This window comes from Lacerta agilis, chromosome 12 (genome assembly GCF_009819535.1).
Source record: "Lacerta agilis isolate rLacAgi1 chromosome 12, rLacAgi1.pri, whole genome shotgun sequence".
NCBI classification, from domain to species: domain Eukaryota; kingdom Metazoa; phylum Chordata; class Lepidosauria; order Squamata; family Lacertidae; genus Lacerta; species Lacerta agilis.
In genome coordinates this window covers 12732926-12751853 of record NC_046323.1, presented here as the reverse complement: position 1 = coordinate 12751853, position 18928 = coordinate 12732926, and the positions used below count along the sequence as shown (strand labels likewise).

General features: G+C 43.9%; 2 protein-coding genes across 3 annotated transcripts in view; one reads left to right on the top strand and one right to left on the bottom strand.

The window, feature by feature from the left end:
- Positions 1–14278, top strand: part of SH3BP5 (SH3 domain binding protein 5) — a 56857-nt gene extending 42579 nt beyond the window's left edge. The window contains exons 4-9 of the mRNA XM_033165364.1: positions 1287–1451; positions 3835–3965; positions 6026–6068; positions 7549–7768; positions 10381–10638; positions 12599–14278. Of these exons, the coding sequence (XP_033021255.1) occupies positions 1287–1451; positions 3835–3965; positions 6026–6068; positions 7549–7768; positions 10381–10638; positions 12599–12774 (993 nt within the window). The 3' untranslated portion in view covers positions 12775–14278. The remainder of the gene's footprint in view (positions 1–1286; positions 1452–3834; positions 3966–6025; positions 6069–7548; positions 7769–10380; positions 10639–12598) is intronic.
- A 2582-nt stretch (positions 14279–16860) lies between these two features.
- CAPN7 (calpain 7) overlaps positions 16861–18928 on the bottom strand; it is a 35887-nt gene continuing 33819 nt past the window's right edge. For both annotated transcript variants that reach the window (XM_033165569.1, XM_033165567.1), the window contains 3 exons: positions 18282–18412; positions 17557–17640; positions 16861–17462 (listed from right to left, as the gene is read on the bottom strand). In XM_033165569.1, coding sequence (XP_033021460.1) covers positions 17318–17462; positions 17557–17640; positions 18282–18412 — 360 coding nt within the window. In that variant the 3' untranslated portion in view covers positions 16861–17317. The remainder of the gene's footprint in view (positions 17463–17556; positions 17641–18281; positions 18413–18928) is intronic.

Sequence of the window (18928 nt, the reverse complement as noted above, 5' to 3'; positions counted from 1 at the left end):
GCTTCCAGCTCAGCTCACCTTCTTAGGGAAAACTATAACTGTGTGTGAGTTTTGCGCAGTCGTGGGTGGTAGAGAAGAAGGGAAGAAGAAGAAGAAGAAGAAGAAGAGTTTGGATTTGATATCCCGCTTTTCACTACCCGAAGGAGTCTCAAAGCGGCTAACATTCTCCTTTCCCTTCCTCCCCCACAACAAACACTCTGTGAGGTGAGTGGGGCTGAGAGACTTCAAAGAAGTGTGACTAGCCCAAGGTCACCCAGCAGCTGCATGTGGAGGAGCGGAGACACGAACCCGGTTCCCCAGATAACGAGTCTACCGCTCTTAACCACTACACCACACTGGCTCTCCAGTCTTGGGTCCCGTGAAAGGTCTTGGGTCCCGTGAAATGTGTTGGAGACACCCCCACAAAGCGACATCTTCACCTGACATTTGTAAGCACTGATAAGCTTGCTATCTTGGCCTCATTTAACATGGTTAAACTCTTGTGATGCTGAATGGGTGAAGAACTGTATACTGTTTTGCGTAATGAAAAGGGCTGTAGCAATGGTGCCCCATTAAAATTTGCAATATTTAACTTGAGGTAAATCAAATTAGAAGTTGCCCGCTAATGGCATTTAAGGATATCATTCATTGGAGGGCAAGCTGAAATAGAAAACGAGATGGGGAACCATTGGGCAAAACTGAAACCCGGCAATTATCCATTTCTCTCTTTCCCCCCGCTGCACAAACCGGCATGCAGCTTTGGTACTGGTTTGAAGTCAGTTGGGCAAGGTTAGGTTTTGGGGGAATGAAGTCGTGACCCCAAGAACCCCGTTCTTAACCTGAAACTGTTCTTAACGTGGGGTACCACTTTAGCTAATGGACCCTCCCGCTGCCGCCGCACGATTTCTGTTCTCATCCTGAAGCAAAGTTCTTAACCCGAGGTACTATTTCTGGGTTAGCTGAGTCTGTAACCTGAAGCGTCTGTAACCCGAGGTACCACTGTACTCAGTTTGGGAGGCAGCACAAAACGCCTGGTTTGTGGCACAAAATGGCGCAAAACTTGCACAAATCTTAGGCATCATTTTGGGGGGAAGGGCACCTGAAATTTCAGGGTCACAGGTTAATAGAGCTCCAGAAATGCTTGTGTCTCTCCATAAGGTTCCATGTGTCGGTGGAGGGTCAAAACCACATTCGATTGTCTTAACAAAGTCAATAAAAGGATACCATTTTGTATCTGATCTTCCCTTCTTTTCTACATGTTGAAATCCGTTTGTGCTAAATCCCTGCCTCTCTCTCGCACCTTTTAGGCACAGTTGGAAGCTCAGAAAGCGACCCAGGATTTTCAGAGAGCTACGGAGGTCCTCCGAGCTGCGAAAGAGACCATTTCTCTTGCCGAGCAGAGGCTCCTGGAAGATGACAAGCGTCAGTTTGATTCTGCCTGGCAGGAGATGCTCAACCACGCCACTCAGAGGGTAAGATCTGTTGCTGGCTTGCCTTGGAAAAGCTGTTCCTTTCCTGTGCCTCTGCTGCCTTGGAGAACGGGGAGCTAAAGATTATTGGATACTTCGTGCAGAATGTTGGGTGGCATGCATTTTACAGCTGGCTCTTGCAAGCAGGGAAGAAGACGCACAAATCTTTTGCACTGTTGCGTTTTCCAGCTTCTACTACGAAGTGGGACGAGTCTTGCTGTGAGTGTAGGTTGTGTAGCTGAAAGTATGAACTGCCTCTGGTTTGTGTCGGGTTCCAGATCAGCTTTGTATTGAAGCACTAACTCGGTAGTCACAATGCGAATTGCGTGTAGACAAATTTGCTGGTGAAGAAGGAATAGAGCACCTCACCCCTTCTCAGTGCCCAGCATAGAAACAAAGCCCTTCTCTGCCTATAGAGGTGTATCTACAAGGCTGGTTTAGATGTGTTTTGATCTCTGATGGTTCTTTCACACATTTAAGCCATCACTTGATGTTGCAGCTATCCAGTGAGGGATACAGGTGTGAAAACATGGCCATCGGATGATAGCTGAGAATGAAATGCTGTCAAGCCCAATCTGTGGAAATGCCAAGTAATTTTCGCGGCACTAAAACACGGTCAAACTGGAAAACATTAAAAGCCCAAATCCCTCGTGTCAGTCTAACTCCGACGCCTGGAGAAACATGGCTTTCAGATGCTCAGGCTCTGACTATGGCAGTACTCCAGAAGAACAGAGCAGTCAAAAATACGGCTTCTTTCTGAGTGCCCTTTTTGTTTCGAATGTGTCACATAAAATGATACGAAATGAGCTCCACTGAACAATCTTAGATATGTAATGGAACGTAAGGGAGTCTTTTTGTTGGGCCTACGTTATGCATGGCTTCCTCCCCTGTTTTTTAATTTTATTTTTGAGGCACATTAACATTTGAAATTAAATGAGGCTGTGCTGAATTTCACAGATAGCTTTCCCCTTGCATATATGTTAAATTCGATAGTATTGTGATCAAGCTGTTCAGGAACAGATTGTGGGGCAGCACTTAGGATAAATGGCCACATTCACACAATACCTTTAAAGCACCACAAATACAACTTCAAAAAGTTGTCCCAAAGAATCCTGGGAGGTGTAGTTTGTTAAGGTTGGTGGGAGTTGTCAAGAGACCCCTGTTCCCCTCTCAATGCTACAGCTCCCAGTGTGATTTAAGAATCAGTCTCTCTTCACAGGGAACTCTGGGAATTGTAGGGGTCTCCTAACAGCTTCCAGCTTTTAGCAACCCTTAACAAACTACGGCTCCCAGAATTCTTTGGGAGAAGCCATTACAGTTTACGGTGCTTTAAATGTATGCTGTGAATGTGGGCCTAAGTTAAGAATTATTTCTTCCCTTGTAAGTGCCATAACAAGTGCTCAGAAGCAGAATTGTTGTCTCTTTATGACCACCACCCATTTGTGTTTCCATACTGAAAATTTAGTCAGATGGTCAAAAATATGTCCCTAATACTTATACATATTCTCACTCGCTTGCTCATATGTATAGGATATCTCCCTATAACCACACTCACATACTAAAGAATTCTTGCTAAGCATTTACAGCAGGGGTTGGCAACCTAAGGCCCATGGGCCACAAGCAGCCTAAACGGCCTCGGTCCAGTATACCTGAAGGAGCGTCTCCACCCCATCGTTCTGCTGAGGGCCTTCTGGCGGTTCCATCGCTGCGAGAAGCCAAGTTACAAGGAACCAGGCAGAGGGCCTTCTCGGTAGTGGCACCCGCCCTGTGGAACACCCTCCCACCAGATGTCAAAGAGAAAACCATCTACCAGACTTTTAGGAGACATCCGAAAGCAGCCCTGTTTAGGGAAGCTTTTAATGTTTAATAGATTATTGTATTTTAACATTCTGTTGGAAGCCGCCCAGAGTGGCTGGGGAAAACCAGCCAGATGGGCGGGATATAAATTATTATTATTATTATTATTATTATTATTATTATTATTATTACCGGCTCATGAGCCGCCCGCTTGGCAAGTCCCTGCGCGCTGCGCTAAACCGACACAGTGTGGTGCGGGGACTCGCCAAGCGGCGCCAGAAATCGCGTCTGCGCAGATACAGATGCTGGAAATTGCGGAGAGGTGTGCTCACGCACACCCGCAATCTGGCCCACGGAGGGGGCTCCGCGGCAGTGAACTGGCCCAGGCAAGTTAAGCCTTGCTGACCCCTGATTTATAGCTTCCATTTGCAGATCTTGGTGGCAATTGTCACCCCTGGTATCCTTGACTGAGAACGTGCAGAAACAGTGCCATTTGAAAAACATACCCAAGCGATGCATCTTAACAGGCCTGCAGTTGCTTCAACTCAAAACTGCGGTTTCTCCCCCCCTCCCCTTTTCTTCTGTAAAGGTCATGGAAGCAGAGCAGACGAAAACCCGAAGTGAGCTGGTGCACAAGGAGACAGCTGCCAAATACAACGCTGCCATGGGCAGGATGAAACAGCTGGAGAAGAAGCTCAAAAGGACCATAAATAAATCTAAGTAGGTGGAGCTGTTTGCAGTGCATCCATCGGGGCAATTTTGCACGTGCATGGATGGTCGCTGGACATTTGTCTGCACATGGTCTAGGACAGGGTTTCCCAAACTTGGGTCTCCAGCTATTTTGGGACTCCAGTTCCCATCCTTCCTGATCACTGGTCCTTCTCCTTAGGGATCATTGGAGTTGTAGTCCAGCAACAGCTGGAGACCCAAGTTTGGGAAACTGCTCTCTAGGGTGATGTGAAACTCTTAGGTTTTTGATCTAGGGCGGCTCTTTTCAAGAGTAGTGTTAGGGGATGGTCCACAGAGGCCCCAAACATGCACTCGGCCCTAGATTTCCAACCTCTTCTCCCCACTTCCCCCCCTTCTTTCTCCCCTTATTATTTTTATTTTATTTTGACAAAGTAATAATCATACATAAGAACAAAAATGTGCACCCACCACAGAGACCATTCCATTGTAACTATCCAACCTCCCAAAATTTCAACACCTCTTGTGATGGTTTGACCCCTTTCCATTTTAACAGTACAAATTCTACAAACACCCTCCATATCTCCTCAAAATCATTCCTCCTGCATATTCCCCGTCTTACCTTAATGGTACCTGTTAATTTATCGTTAATAGCTACATCCCACACCTCTTTATACCATTCTTTCATTGTATATTCTGCTTGCCCCTTCCACTTCCCAGCTATCATAATTCGTGCAGCTGTCAATAAATTTGTGAGCAAGTTCTTCCTAGCCTGTGATTTCTGTTACCTCCTTAAACACCCTTTGCAAAAAAAATTGTACATATTTGCACCCCCACCACATGTGAACATAATTCCTGGTTTCCTGGCATCCCCTCTAATGTAACACCGAATATTCCTTGTTTACTTGATTTACTGGTGCTAAATACCATCTCCAAACTAATTTATAATAATTTCTCCCCACTTCTGAAACTTTTTGTTTTGCTTTCCCCCTGAAACATGGCCAAGATTTGCACATCTACATATCAAAAGTAGCACCTGCAAATTTTTATGTGTGTCGTGGGTCTGTTCCTTGAGCCTTTTTAGATACCTAGCAACGCCCCAGGCTCTTTTCGTATCTGCAAACCTTCACTTGGCATTTCAGTTATCAGGTGTCCAACACACATCTGTACCACAAGGCAGGACCATGCAACCCAGCCAAAGAAGATATGCAGGTTTGAAGCAGTGTGCCTTAATTGCGACTAAATGCTACTCTAGAGGAGGGACTGAAGACTTGCTCTAAATAATCCAAGTAAGCAAGCCAGTTCTATTAGACCTCATATACTTCCTCCTGGTCTCTGTGTGTCGCATGTAGGGTGCTGTTTCATTGAGCATTCATTCTGATTTGTCTGCTGGGAGGTTAGATGATGGTGTGTCAAAGCAAGCATAATCCCACCCTTTCCAGCGCTTTGTCCCGTCTTTTTCCTGTCCCTCATCCCAGCGTTTCTCAAACTTGTTGGACTTCAACCCCCATCATCCCTAGCTAGCAGGACCAGTAGTCAGGGATGATGGGAGCTGTGGTCCAACAACAGCTGGGGGCCCAAATTTGCAAAGCACTGCATTTATCCCCCCCACCCCCAAATACGACCTTCTGGAGAAAGCAGGTTTGTTGTGCAAGTCCAATCACCTATAGTTGTGCTACCTGACTTGCCAATATGCGATGGAACCAGATGTTTTTTTCAGCTGGAACTCACCAAAACTCAATTCTGCCCCCTCTCAGGTGGGCACCATTGCCATTATAAGAGAACAAGGGAGGCGTTCGTGGTGAGTTCTAGCACCTCTTTTTCTAGAAAAAGAGCACTGGATGGAACCCTACCACAAAATAGCAACTGTTTTGTGGAACTGACTGGGAAGACAGGAGCTGTGCCCTATGTGTGTGGGCACCAAGCACAGGGGAAGGTACGCTTCCCACCAAAGCTTTGATCGTTTCTAGAACATTCTCCGCGAAGCCCCTGTGCCAGCGCGGAGTAGAGATCTTCTCCATCCTTCTCTGTGGATTGTTCTACCAAGAATGATAAAACCCATTCTCTCCTCCCTCTCTGTGTTCTCCTTACAGGCCTTACTTCGAACTCAAGGCAAAGTATTATGTACAGTTAGAGGTACGTATCAAATACATCTTCCTGGAGCAACTGGCAATCTGTAGCAGATCTGTTGCAAATCATGACTGCAGTTGATGTGTTTCAGTGAAAAAAAACTTGTCTGTATCCTTAATCATGTCCTATCGTAGGGATAATAATAATAATGATAACAATAATAATGATCTTGTTTGGATTTAACTACAAAGGTGATGGTTGGGAAACGTCATGCAAAAACGGTCCCTATTCAGGCATTCAGGAGAAGTTGTAGCATCTGATTTTGTTATGTATTGGGTTTAACACGTTATGATTCTAACCAATCGCAGAGCGTAGGTGGACGAAAGTTCTAATGGCAAGCTCTGTCAACTGTCAACTGCCAACTGTCAGTTCTTGTTGTTGGGGCTTTCAGAGTGTGTTCTTGTTTTAATATGGGAGTGAGCTGTTGAATAAACGAAGTTACATTGGGCTTCTGACTTTTCCTGAATATTTAATAGATTTATTGATTGATTTTACTTATACAGTGGTACCATGGTTTACGAACTTAATCCGTTCCGGAAGTCCGTTCTTAAACCGAAATCGTTCTTAAACTGAGGCGTTCTTTCCCTAATGAGGCCTCCTGCCGCTGGTGCCCTTCCACTGTTCGGGTTCCGTTCTTAGACCGAGGTTAAGTTTGCAAACCCGGGCACTACTTCCGGTTTTGTGGAGTTCGTAAACCGAATCGTTCGTAAACAGGACTGTTCTTAACCGAGGTACCACTGTATGCGCCCAAAGCGGCTTACCAGCAAACATTTGAAACATCTCCGTGGTGGCAGTTGCAGAAGAGGGTTCTACAATTCCATTCCTGTATGCCAGGGTGATGGCATTAGAATACAGTTCCCATCAGATTCAGCTGCCATGGTCTGGGTTGAGGGGTTGATGGGAGTTGGAGTCCACACATCAGGAGGGCCACAGGTTCCCTATTGCTGGAGTGGATGAAGTTCTTTAGCAGGACTTTAATCTTCTTTGGTGATCACTTGTAGCCGAGTAAGATTGTCTTCCATAAGCACAGCTTTAACAGTGGGTCCGTAAGTGACTGTGGAGGCCAATTCTGGATCCACATGGTGGGGACATAGGTTTCTGGGCGGGAGTTGATCATGGTGAGGGTTTGCCAAGCGTGCCTTCCTCTTGGTACGTTTCTCCCTTTTGTCCTGAGTTTGAGCATCTCCAAATTCCATGACACTTTGGGTAAAGGCTTTTCTCCAATTGGAGCGTTCACAGGCCAGTGTTTCCCAGTAGTCGGTGTTTATACCACATTTTTTTAGATTTGCCTTGAGAGAGTCTTTAAACCTCTTTTGTTGACCACCAGCATTACGCTTTCCATTTTTAAGTTCGGAATAGAGTAGTTGCTATGGAAGATGATGGTCAGGTTATCAGCACAACATGACCAGTCCAACAAAGTTGATGTTGAAGAATCATCGCTTCAATATTTCTACACTTAACATGTCTCTTCCGCTTGCTTCATTAGCAATTGAAGAAGACCGTAGACGATCTGCAAGCAAAGTTGGCGTTGGCCAAAGGCGAATACAAGACAGCTTTGAAAAACTTGGAGATGATCTCCGACGAGATCCACGAGAGGCGGCGAGCCTCATCCATGGGGCCCAGGGGATGCGGCGTGGGGGCTGAAGGCAACAATGCGTCGGCAGGAAACCTTTCTGTGTGCAAATTAGAGCCGGATAATATCTCCAGTAAGTGGAAGGAAGTAGCTGTAGAGTTTGCACCCTGTCAAAGACAACTACTCCACAATGACCACGTGGCACGTTGTACAATTTGGTTCCATCCATTGGCTCGGTTTGGATGCTGGGGTAAACCATGGTTTAGCACAATAAGAACAAGCTTCAGTGTCCCCAAGGTTTGCATCAGGCCTAGGTAAACTCGGCTCTCCAGATGTTTTGAGACTACAATTCCCATCATCCCTGACCACTGGTCCTGTTAGCTAGGGATGATGGGAGTTGTAGTTCCAAAATATCTGGGGGGTTGAGTTTGCCTATGCCAGGTTTGCATACTCCCTTCTTCTCCAGTGTGGCTGCAAGGAGTTTGGGAGCTTTCCCTTCCAGTTTAGATTAAATGCAGCTTGTTGTATCATCCAAACACTACAAATTGTGATCGTTTGTTTGAAACAAGCCAGCTTCAGACCATGGGTTGTGAAGCTGCCCTGTTTAAGCCAGCCATAGCTAACCTTAACCATAGTTTAGAGTTTCAGTGACACACTAAAATGTGGTTTGTGGAAACTTGAAGAAAAAGCTTCTGAATTCCTCCTTACCACCATGACAGAGAAGAGGGGAAGCAGGAGATATGAGTACTGCAGCAGCAACTAAACTGTAGTTTAGCCTAATATACAAATGTGGTCACAGAGAGCGAGTGTGGTGTCGGGATTAGAGTGTCGGACCAGAATGAGGGTAACCTGGGTTCAAATCCCCACTCAACTATGACCCTCTTTTGCAGCCTATCTTACCTCTCAGGCTTATTGTGAAGATAAAAGACGGGATAAACATGTAATAAAGAAAAACAAAATATATGCGAGCTAGATATTGTCGCATTCAGACTCCAAAAGTCCTCTGCCTCATAAACTTTTATGAAGCACAGAACAACACGTTGCAGTCTGAAAAGATTGAACCCCAGGATACAAAATAGGGTTTCTGGGACAGAGATTGAAAAAACATTGAATATTGAACTACTCTGAAAGGTCATGTTCTGAAATCAATTGCGAAATTCTGGACTTCTTGCAAAAAGCTTGGAAACGTGCAGGGCCTTGTCTCTGAAACTTGCATCAGTCAGTTTTTGTACCATCCTGTGGACCTTGGGGCCAATGGAGATTCTTTATATAGCAAGCTTGAAGCTATGTGTGATTTGTGTTCATAAACGATTCAATTTTTTACTTGTTTTCCTGCTTACGCTGAATTTCCGTTATCCCTTTAACCATGTAAAATATTGTATCAGGCGGTTAAAAACCCTTGCCTGAAATACAGTTTGAGCTTAGGCCAGCGGTTCATCCACCCTGACCGGGACCTCAGAGCACCTTCTCTGGCTACGTTTTGTATTGGAGAGTTACTGGAAGACAAAACACATACTTGCGGCAGAACAGTGTTGTTTGTAGGTCACCACAGCAACTAAACACAGCACGGAAAGCTGTGCAGCGTTGACCCTGAAGGACCCATATCTGTTAAAGCCAGCTGCTTTCCCTTTTAAAACAATGGAAATGGCAACTGGGAAGGGATCGAACCTGCTGTGTTCAGATGAATCACCGACTTGTCTCGGGATAAGAACTATCGTTCCCACCCAAACTCCTATTTATTTATCGTCAATAAACAATATTCCCCGTTGTGAAGCCTGTGGCTTGGTTGGAAATGGCTGGCACCCTTGATAGTTTTGTTCCCGGAGTATAAGATGAACTGTCAGCTGCTTGTTTTCTTTATGTAGGCAATCCTCGTTTTGCGTGGGGTTTCCGTTCCGGAAATCCCACTTCACCCAGCTCTACCCCTTTTCATGACGTTTGTGACTTTTGTGGGCTACTTCTGGGTTTGACAGTGTGTGCCACAATCACATGCCATTCAGATGGGCCTAAACCGGGCGTTGCCTGTGGTCATACTTGTTTCTCGAACGGCTTAATTGATGAACAAATTGGCTCCCGAACGCTGAAAACCCAGATGTTAGTGTTCCGGTTTGCGAACGTTTTTTGGAAGCCAAACATCCGACATGGCTTCTGCTTCAGTGCTGGAAGCTCCTGCAGCCAATCGGAAGCCATGCCTTGGTTTTCGAATGGTTCCGGGAGTCGAATGGACTTCCGGAATGGATCAAGTTTGAGAACCAGGGTTCCGCTGTACTTTGCTACTGTTTTGGTGACCTGTTCCTTCTGGTGCTGTTGACTTTTGAGACTACAGCATTAAGTGTCTGTCGTTCAGAAACTGCTTTTGCCAACCTCTACATAACGCCCGAGTGTGGTAGCTCCATGCCTTATTTATAGCAGGGGCAAGAAACCTGCGGCTGGACTATAACTCCCATCAGTATGGCCAGCGACAAGGAATGATGAGAGTTGTGGTTCAGTCACGTTTGGGAGGCCACAGCTTCCCCACCCCTGCTTTACACCTAGCCTTGGATAATAGGGCAAAATGCTTTTCTAAAACAGGGCTCTTGACTGGATAGACTTCAGAAAACCAGCATTCGTATACCGTTTGTAACTATTGCCCTCGAGAGGACGGTTTATAAACAAGACGTACAAGCAGATGGAGGGCTTGGAGGGGAAATCCTTCTAATCAGATTTTGCTCTCTTGACTTTTTTTTGCGCTCTGATTTTGCACAGTTGCTTCGGAAGTATTTGAGGACGACACCTGCAACAGCCTGGTGTCCGAAGACGACTCTGAAACCCAGTCCGTATCCAGTTTCAGCTCTGGTCCGACGAGCCCCTTTGAGACGCCATCTCAGTTTCTCCCCGTGGCACGGCCTAGAAGCCTGGATCTGTCCAGCCCCATCTCGCTGTCTGAATTTGGCATCTTTCCTCTACTAGGACCTCGCAGTGAATGCAGCGGGGCTTCCTCTCCTGAATGTGAAATTGAAAGGGGTAAGTTGGACTGAATCCCAGGCTAGGGATTATTAGGGAAGGGATCAACAGGCTTGAAGGTCTGGGTGTGTGTGTGTGTGTGTGTGTTTCCCCCCTGCAAATGGAGCATGTGAGACCAAGTGCATCTTTGGAGACATTCTAAGCATCTTGTAACCCACATAAATAGGGTGGGACCAAAGCCCAGCCTTCCTCTGCTCCTAAAATCTCTAACAATACTTTTATTATTTATACTCCGCCCATCTGGCTGGTATTCTTAAAGCTCTCGCCCTTCATCTTTCTGGTTGTCATGCTGCAAAGTATGTCAAGCTTAGCCAGGAACAAGTTTAACCTGTAACTAGCACCCTCCCTATACCCGAAGTGTGAAATCATTCTGTGAATGATTCCTGCTTCCTAAAGCAGGAAGTTAATGCCTGCCTGAAGGAAAATTCCCGAGTTTCCATTTCCAAAGGTGACAGACCAGTCTTGCACAGCAAGGGGTTTCTGAGGAGCGTAGAGCATTCTTCCCCCAAAGACGATAGCGCTTGTATCTTAAAGTCACCAAAAATCGGCAGCAAAGAGTCAAAGCTAACAGCTGTAAATAAAGCTCATGGGATGTGGTGGTTTATTGTTGCTTGAAGAAATGGAAAGGAATACTGATGTGTTTTTTAAAATAATAATAAAAAAATGTGTGCTACCAGTCCTAGGGAGAATAGTGCGAGAGACTAGGAGACTGGGTATTACGACTCAATCTTACAGCTGTGTACAGTGGTACCTCTGGTTGTGAAGAAAAGACCGCAAGCGAGCGCGCCAAAACCCGGAAGTAACTTGTTCCGATAGCGAACACAACCTGAGGTATGACTGTAGCTGTGTGTATATGTGTGTGCGCCGTGCACACACACACACACTATGGAGAACATGCTGTTGCTTTCAGAGAACCTTCAGCTAAAAGGTTAACAATATTATGCTTACGTTATAATCAAAAATTTGCACGCATGCACACTGGGCTGCTTTTCTTCCTGAGGGTTCAAAAATTGGAACTTACTAGGGGCGGCCATCCCCAATTCCTTTGCCAACTTCCCTTCTGCTGTACCCTTTACACTTCCTCCCCCCCCTCCCAGGTTGCCCCAAGGGCCACCCCTTCTTCTGTAGTATCTCCCCCTCTACTTTAAACAGCTCACCTGAGTTGCCAGCCCACCCATACTCCTTGCTTGCTCAATAGCCTGCTGGTTCTGTCGCCACCTGTTGGAGGACATGCAAACTGCAGCACGACCACAGGATTACAATTTTATTACAGAGTAAGAAAAACCAAGAACAAACTTGTGCTGAGATTAGGTAGTTCAGGAGGGACTTCAGTGGGGTTGAAAATGGCAGAATGGTCAACGTACTTCTTGGCGAAACTCTCCCAATTCCAGTTGTATCCACTCATACTTCGAATGCAGTGCCTTTTGCTTTACAGCTTGTTCCAAATTTCCTGAGATGAATGGGTGGTTATGAATGCGGCAAGGGGGACCCCCACTGTATTTGTTAGGGTGCAGTATTCTGTGAACTGCCCTGGAGTCTCTTGATGAAGGGCGGTACATAAATTGAATAAATAAAATATAATAATAATAATAATAATAATAATAATAATAATAATAATAATAATATTGCCAGGGAAGGGGCTGTAACTCAGAGGTAGAGCATCTGTCTGGATTCAGGATTGTCTCCAATGTTAGTCATCCTTTGAGCAGACCCACTCAAATTAATGGAGATGACTAAATTAAGACCATTAATTTAAGTGGATCGACTGAGTAGGATGTAGCTGGGTACAACCCTTATTCCCCGGCATCTTGAGGTAGGGCTGGGTGACCCATGGCCAATCAGCACAGACAGTACTGAGCTAGCTGGACCAATGGTCTGACTTGATAAAAGTCCTAGGTTCTGTAAAACCCACGTCATTCCCTGGTTCAAGCTGCTGAACCTTTCCATCTCATCTTCACAGGGGACAGAGCAGAAGGAGCAGAGAATAAGGCTCTTGACAAAGCAAACAAGAACCGGAATAGTCACTCCTCTTCCAGTGGCCCTATGTTGGACAACCGGATGAAGCAGCTCTCCCTCCAATGCCTGAAAGTCAAAGATGGGATCTGCGCAGACAGGAAAATAGTACAAATTGGCTGAGGTCGGCGTCCCCTCGGAGCGAAGGAGGAACTTGTTGATTAATTTATACACAAACTCTCTTCTGCATGCCAGAAGAACCTTGTGCCAATAACTATTTAATACATGCCAAATCTTTTAAGCATTTACTCTTTAGGAAACTGCACTGAGAGTTCCATCGGTGTCGAGGGCTGAGGTACGTGTTTCTGCATTTTTTTATTTTTTGAAATGCAAGCAAAATCTTTTGCCGTGACGGAAATCGGTCACAAACATCCGCTGTGCTTGTCGGACTTTGCAGCCTTTGCAAGATATTCTGGTAGCAGTTTTGGCAGAAGCAATAACTAGTTGCGTTCGTCCGCGTATGGAGTTCTGTGCCAGTCTGGAAACGGAAGACCTGAGCCAAATGTTTAGGAGGAGGAGCCGGTGTCCATTTTGTAGGCAATGCCCGTTTTTTTGAGCCGAGCTGCTGTTTTAGACCTAGAATTTCAAGGTGCCAGTGGCCTAGCCTCTAAAATACCTTGTACTTTAAAAGTCTATATTTATATTTTGGATTATAAAAGGATACTGTTGCATGTTGCAGAGTCTAGAAACCGTCCGTGTGTCTCTAGACCTCATATAGGATTAAAAATTATACCTCAAGGGTAACATAAATATGTTAATATTGATGCATATGCCCTTTCTTAGTGTACCATGTTTCGGGGAGGTAAGAGATGATGTCCAAATTATTATGGATCCAGTAAGCAAAATGAAATGTACATCGGAGCTGTTACAGATGACTTCCTCCGGTATGGCTGGTGTCCGTTGCTAGGTAGGAGCAGGAAAATATTATTTTTACACCTTGGGCCTGCCAAGCTAGAAGGGGGAGTTGTCTTGATGCATGAACAGATGGTCTATTTGCCAGTTAGGGTTCTAAGGGGGTGAGTGAGTACTTCGAAATATTGCTGTAGGTTGTCATGTTATAGGGTTTGTAGAGTAATTAAAGGACTTATAAATTGAGCACCCCTCGAGTGAAAAGAAGTCGAGTAAGATTGGGAAGGGTGTCGAAGCATGTTCAGTGACAGCTGTTACACAGTAGAGATGTCTGGTAGTTATGCTAATAAGAGGTAGTTAAAATCATAGGACTTTTGTTTTGGTAGTTAGCATTTTTGAAACTGACATACGCCATTGCTAATAAAACTTACTTGTTTTCTGGGCTGCCCTGTCCTCAGATTTTCTGTTCCTTAGCTTAGTTCTGTTGTGTTTTTTGTCCCCAACTACAGCTTTGTGTAGCTATTCTGAAAACAAATGTAAAAAATATGTATATACCCTTCACACTACAGTGAATCTTTCACTCTTCAGTTTTGCTTTTCATGTGCAGTACAGTTCTGTTGAAAGTGCTTAAAATTCTTTTAGGGAAGCCTTTACCAATTTGTTCCCCTCAATATACAGACAACTTCCATTTGTGCATTTGGCTTATGTTTCGACTGAGGAAATGAACTCTGTGAGTGCCAAATGGAACGGTCAATAATAAAGTGAAAACTAAACAGTTGTAGTGTGTTTTCTTTTTTCCCTCTGATACATGGCAAGATTCAAGATTGGAATCAGAGCGAAGGGGTACAATTGTTTGTCCCATTTGTGGCACAGTGATAAATAGTAAAAAGAAAACCACCAAAAGCTCTGGATTTAATATTATTGTGTGCGCCATAGACTCTTCCCTTGAGCACCCAAGTTGTAGAATTAAAAAGCATTTCAGCCATTTAAAAAATATATATCCCAGACAGTCCCTGTCCTCAGGCTCACTATGTTAAAGAGACATGACACAAAAGGAAAAGCGGTTAGGAGGGAGGAAATAAAAGACAAGCTCAGTCACAAATGCTGTCAATGGAAAAAAGTGACAAGGGTGATGCTGTAGGATTCTGTCCTGGGCCTGTCGTTGTTCAGCGTCTTAGAAAATGACTCGGATAAAGGAATTGAGGAGACGCTCATCAAATTCGCAGAGGCCACCAAACTGGAAAGGGTAGCTAATGATGTAGAAGACAGAATCAGAATTCAAAATGACCTTAACAGGTTGGAGAACTGGGCCCAAGCTAACAAAATGAATTTCAATAGTGACAAATGTCAGGTTCTGCACTTAGAGAGGAAAAACCAGAGGCACAAATGTAAGATGGGAGACACCTTACTAGCAGTACATGTACAAATAAACCATGCATCGCCATAAACAAAGGATGAATTCTTGTTAAGTACCTGTGCATATAAATCCCCATCCTATGTGTACCTATATGTATACATGACAAACTCCATATAGAATCCATTTTTTGGTACTTACATAGAATATTACTGCCTGTAGTCCTCTAAAGAGTCAATTAAATCTGTTGCCTTCTGTCTCTTTATTACTGACTTGTTTGCAGTCGGGGCTACATCTGTAACTTTCATCTTACTAATTGCCTTGCAAAGCAGTTAAGCTGAGTTACTGGTAAGTGCACAGCGTGTTTCAATTCCCCCTAGCCTAGCTGGTCGCTCAAAGCACAGCAATTACAAGGCACCCGGTTTTGATTTCCTTTTCAAAGGGAGCTATACCAATTGAGAAAATAGCAAAAGCAACATCATCCTGTTGAGTCGCTTGAAAACGGGGAAGGAGCTGCCTTGCGTATTTGGGCATTCATTTTCTTGAGAAAAGCAGAACTTAAAAAAAAATTCAGGTAGAGTTGGCTGAAAACAAACTAGGGAAATGGATTTTTAAGTCGCAAATTGGGTAGAAATAAGGCTTGTTCCAGCCCCTACTTCCTTTGGCCTGAAGCTTCTGTTTCTCCATTGGGAATGCCAAGTGTCTTTCACAAATGGTACATACCGATAACAAAATATAGCCTCGTCCTCTGCGCTGTAAATGGGATGGAGAACCTGCAGCCCTGCAGATGGATGGTGGGACCACAACACCCACCGTCAGAGACATGGGTGACTAGGGCTGAAGGGAGCTGGGAATCCAGCACTATAGAGGAGCACAGTCCCCAACCCTGCTTTAAAGAGAAATAGGTACATCTCCAAAGCCCAACATTTAAGGGGGAAATCAGCTAAAGCAGGGTGGATTTGATTTAAATCAAATTGATGTAAATCACGATTTAAATCATTAGTAAGACTTGATTTAAATCGTTTGTTTTACAGAAAGACTCCTCCTTGCTGGTATTATCTTAGTATTTACAACCAGCTGAAGGTTTCATTTTTGGAATAATAAATTTTCAGAAGAGTTTTTACAGTTATATCAAAAATTATACTGATTTGGTTAGACTATTAGAAATACAAAGCATGGTAACTATGAAATAATGGTTTATATTTGGACAACTTTCCTGCTGTACTTTACTGGAAGTAGAAAAATAATCATTTCCTTAATAACAATTTAAACTATTTCTTTAACTAAAACAGTAACATTATAGCATATGTATCCATGTTTGTTAAGTGGTTTTTTTTTTTAAAAAAAGAAGCCTTAGACTGAGTTTTAGCACACCTGAAAAACTAAAATCCTTATTTCCCGATGAATAGCCTTTGGACTATTATGTAACTTAAATAGAAAGCTATCTTTAGAAATATTTTTTCCTCCAAAAGCATTTTATTTTAAAAATCTGATTTAAATATATTAAAAAAATCCTTGATTTTTATCCACCCTGAGCTAAAGTGAGGGTTAGCTCTACCAACAGCTATTTCAGGTAGGGGTTTCTCCCAGTCCTCAACATAGCAGGGTATTAATTATTATTATTAATAATAATACAATGTTACTATCATTATTATAACATTGTATTATTATTATTATTAGAAGACTCCCTAGAAAAGACACTGGTGTTGGGAAAGATGGAGGGCACAAGGAGAAGGGGACGACAGAGGATGAGATGGTTGGACAGTGTTCTCGAAGCTACTAACATGAGTTTGGCCAAACTGCGAGAGGCAGTGAAGGATAGGCGTGCCTGGCGTGCTCTGGTCCATGGGGTCACGAAGAGTCGGACATGACTGAACAACAACAAGTTATCATTATTAGTTCCAAAACATCTGGAGGGCCACAGGTTCTCACCCTTGCAGCAAAGAGCCAAGGAAATATTTCAACATGTACAGCCATCTCTAATTCAAGACAGATAACGACCTGAGCTGTTTCACTGGTGTATTTGGAAAAACCAAACCTGTAAGGAGGGGAGTTGGTGGGAGGCAAACGTTTTAAAGCCCAAACGTGATGAAAATATTCTTATAAGGAAAGCCATGCAAAAAGCAAGGACATTTTAGACAAACAAGCAATTCCCTTGGCCTGCCCTCCAGTTGGCCACTTCTAGGCTAAGAGAGATTCCTATGGACAATGAACACCTGACCTTATAAAAGTGCATATGTGGTAGAAACCTGTAGGTGTTCGAAATCAATCCACAGCATCGGTTATCCGCTCCAACTTCAGGGTGCAATTCCCTTTGAGAAAGTCCAGATTTGTTTTGCACAGCCCATGTAAACATTTTTCCCCCTTAGGTAGGTTCTTTCGATTGCCCTCCAGCGTTTAAAAGAGTCTTAAGGTGCTGGGTCTGCCGCATCCGTCGAAAGAGAGTCATTGAAATGGGTGACCTCATTGCAGCTGTGATGTCTTAAGAGGGGTAACGCTATTAAAGTCCAAGAAAAAGGGTCCTTCCTGCTGAGGGAGGAAAGTGCTTGGAATAATATTGTAAATGCCAGCAGGGAGACATTCGAGTTCTAGGTAGCAAAACCCACACCTTGGAGGGAGAAAAGAAGAAAAAAAGGGGCAAACTTAGGAAAAGATTAGCACAATGCAAATCCAGAAAGTTGTATCGTCAGTCAAGGCGTTACCTGTAATCACCGCTGTTTTTCTTCTGAAAGCCTTGCTCTCCCACTGCAGAGACTGTCACCACTTCAAAGCCAACACTGTATTGCCTGCAAAAACCAAATCGGAGGTTGTGATTGCCTTTTAGACACAGTGATTTATGGCAAGGGCAGTGCTTTTTTCTGGGGGTACGCATACCCCTAAACATTTTGTGAATCTTTGTACTTGCGTCCATTTACTGTATTTATTTTTCCTGATTTGAACTATAAAATGGTGATTTTCTTGAATCAAAATGAAAGTACCCATAAACATTTTGGGGGGGGGGAAGCAGTGGGCAAGGGTATTTATGGACACCAAAATTATAAGATTTAGAACCCATCGCATAACTCAGCATTCTTAGAACAATTAATTAAAAGAAGGAATGTATGTCCTTTCAAATGTGTGTGGGAGGGGGGTTATTGTTTTGCTCTGATTATGTACTCTGGTTTTACTCTGTATTTTCATGCTGTGGACCACCCTGAGATCTTTGGATGAAGGGTGGTATACATATTTCTATTATTATTATTATTATTATTATTATTATTATTATTATTATTATTATTGCAGCAATTGCTGGTTAGATTCCCCATAAATGAACAAAAACAAATGGGAGTTTATAACACTGGACAAATGATTTGAGTTTGGCCAACAAACAATGTTTGCGTTGCACCGCACTAACTCTGCGGCTCCGCTCCTTCAAACATGCACAAACCTTGGTCCTCGTAGCTCAATGAGGAGGGGACCGGCCTTTTCCAACTGGAACTGGTAAATAGGATTGTTCTTGGCGGTCTCTCTGAAATTCCCACACCCGCCAGCGCTTTGACCTTTCCACTGCCCATTTACCTAAGCAAAAGAAAGTTCAAGAGGTTCTTAAGCAGCACATACTATTTAGAACAAAAACAAATTATTAATCAAACCTGGTTCCAATTTAACTTCCCTTCTGGTTGACTTCCAACGCTCTACTAGAACTTCAATCTCAAAGTCGCTCAAGCTTACACTGGAACAAGGCAAAGGTTTTACACCGGCTCCTTGACTTAACTGCTATGTCCTTTTATGGAAAATGTTCCTCCAAAAGTCTTTCCTTTGTTGCAGGATTCAGACTGAAGTGTCAAGTGCCTTTTAGGTATGCATTTCTTGCAAAGCCTTCCAACTGTATTCTTTTAAAATAGGGGCTGCCCAGGATCAATAGATATTGGCAGCAGAGTGCGGGAAGCACATTTAATATGTTTCAAAAAGAGGGGAGCCTTATGCCTTAGTGCAGTCTTCCCCAAGTTCAAAACACATGGCTTGGGAAAAGGCGTGTCTTGGAGCCATATGATTTGGTTTGGTTATAGCTGCATTTAAGTAAATACATCACTG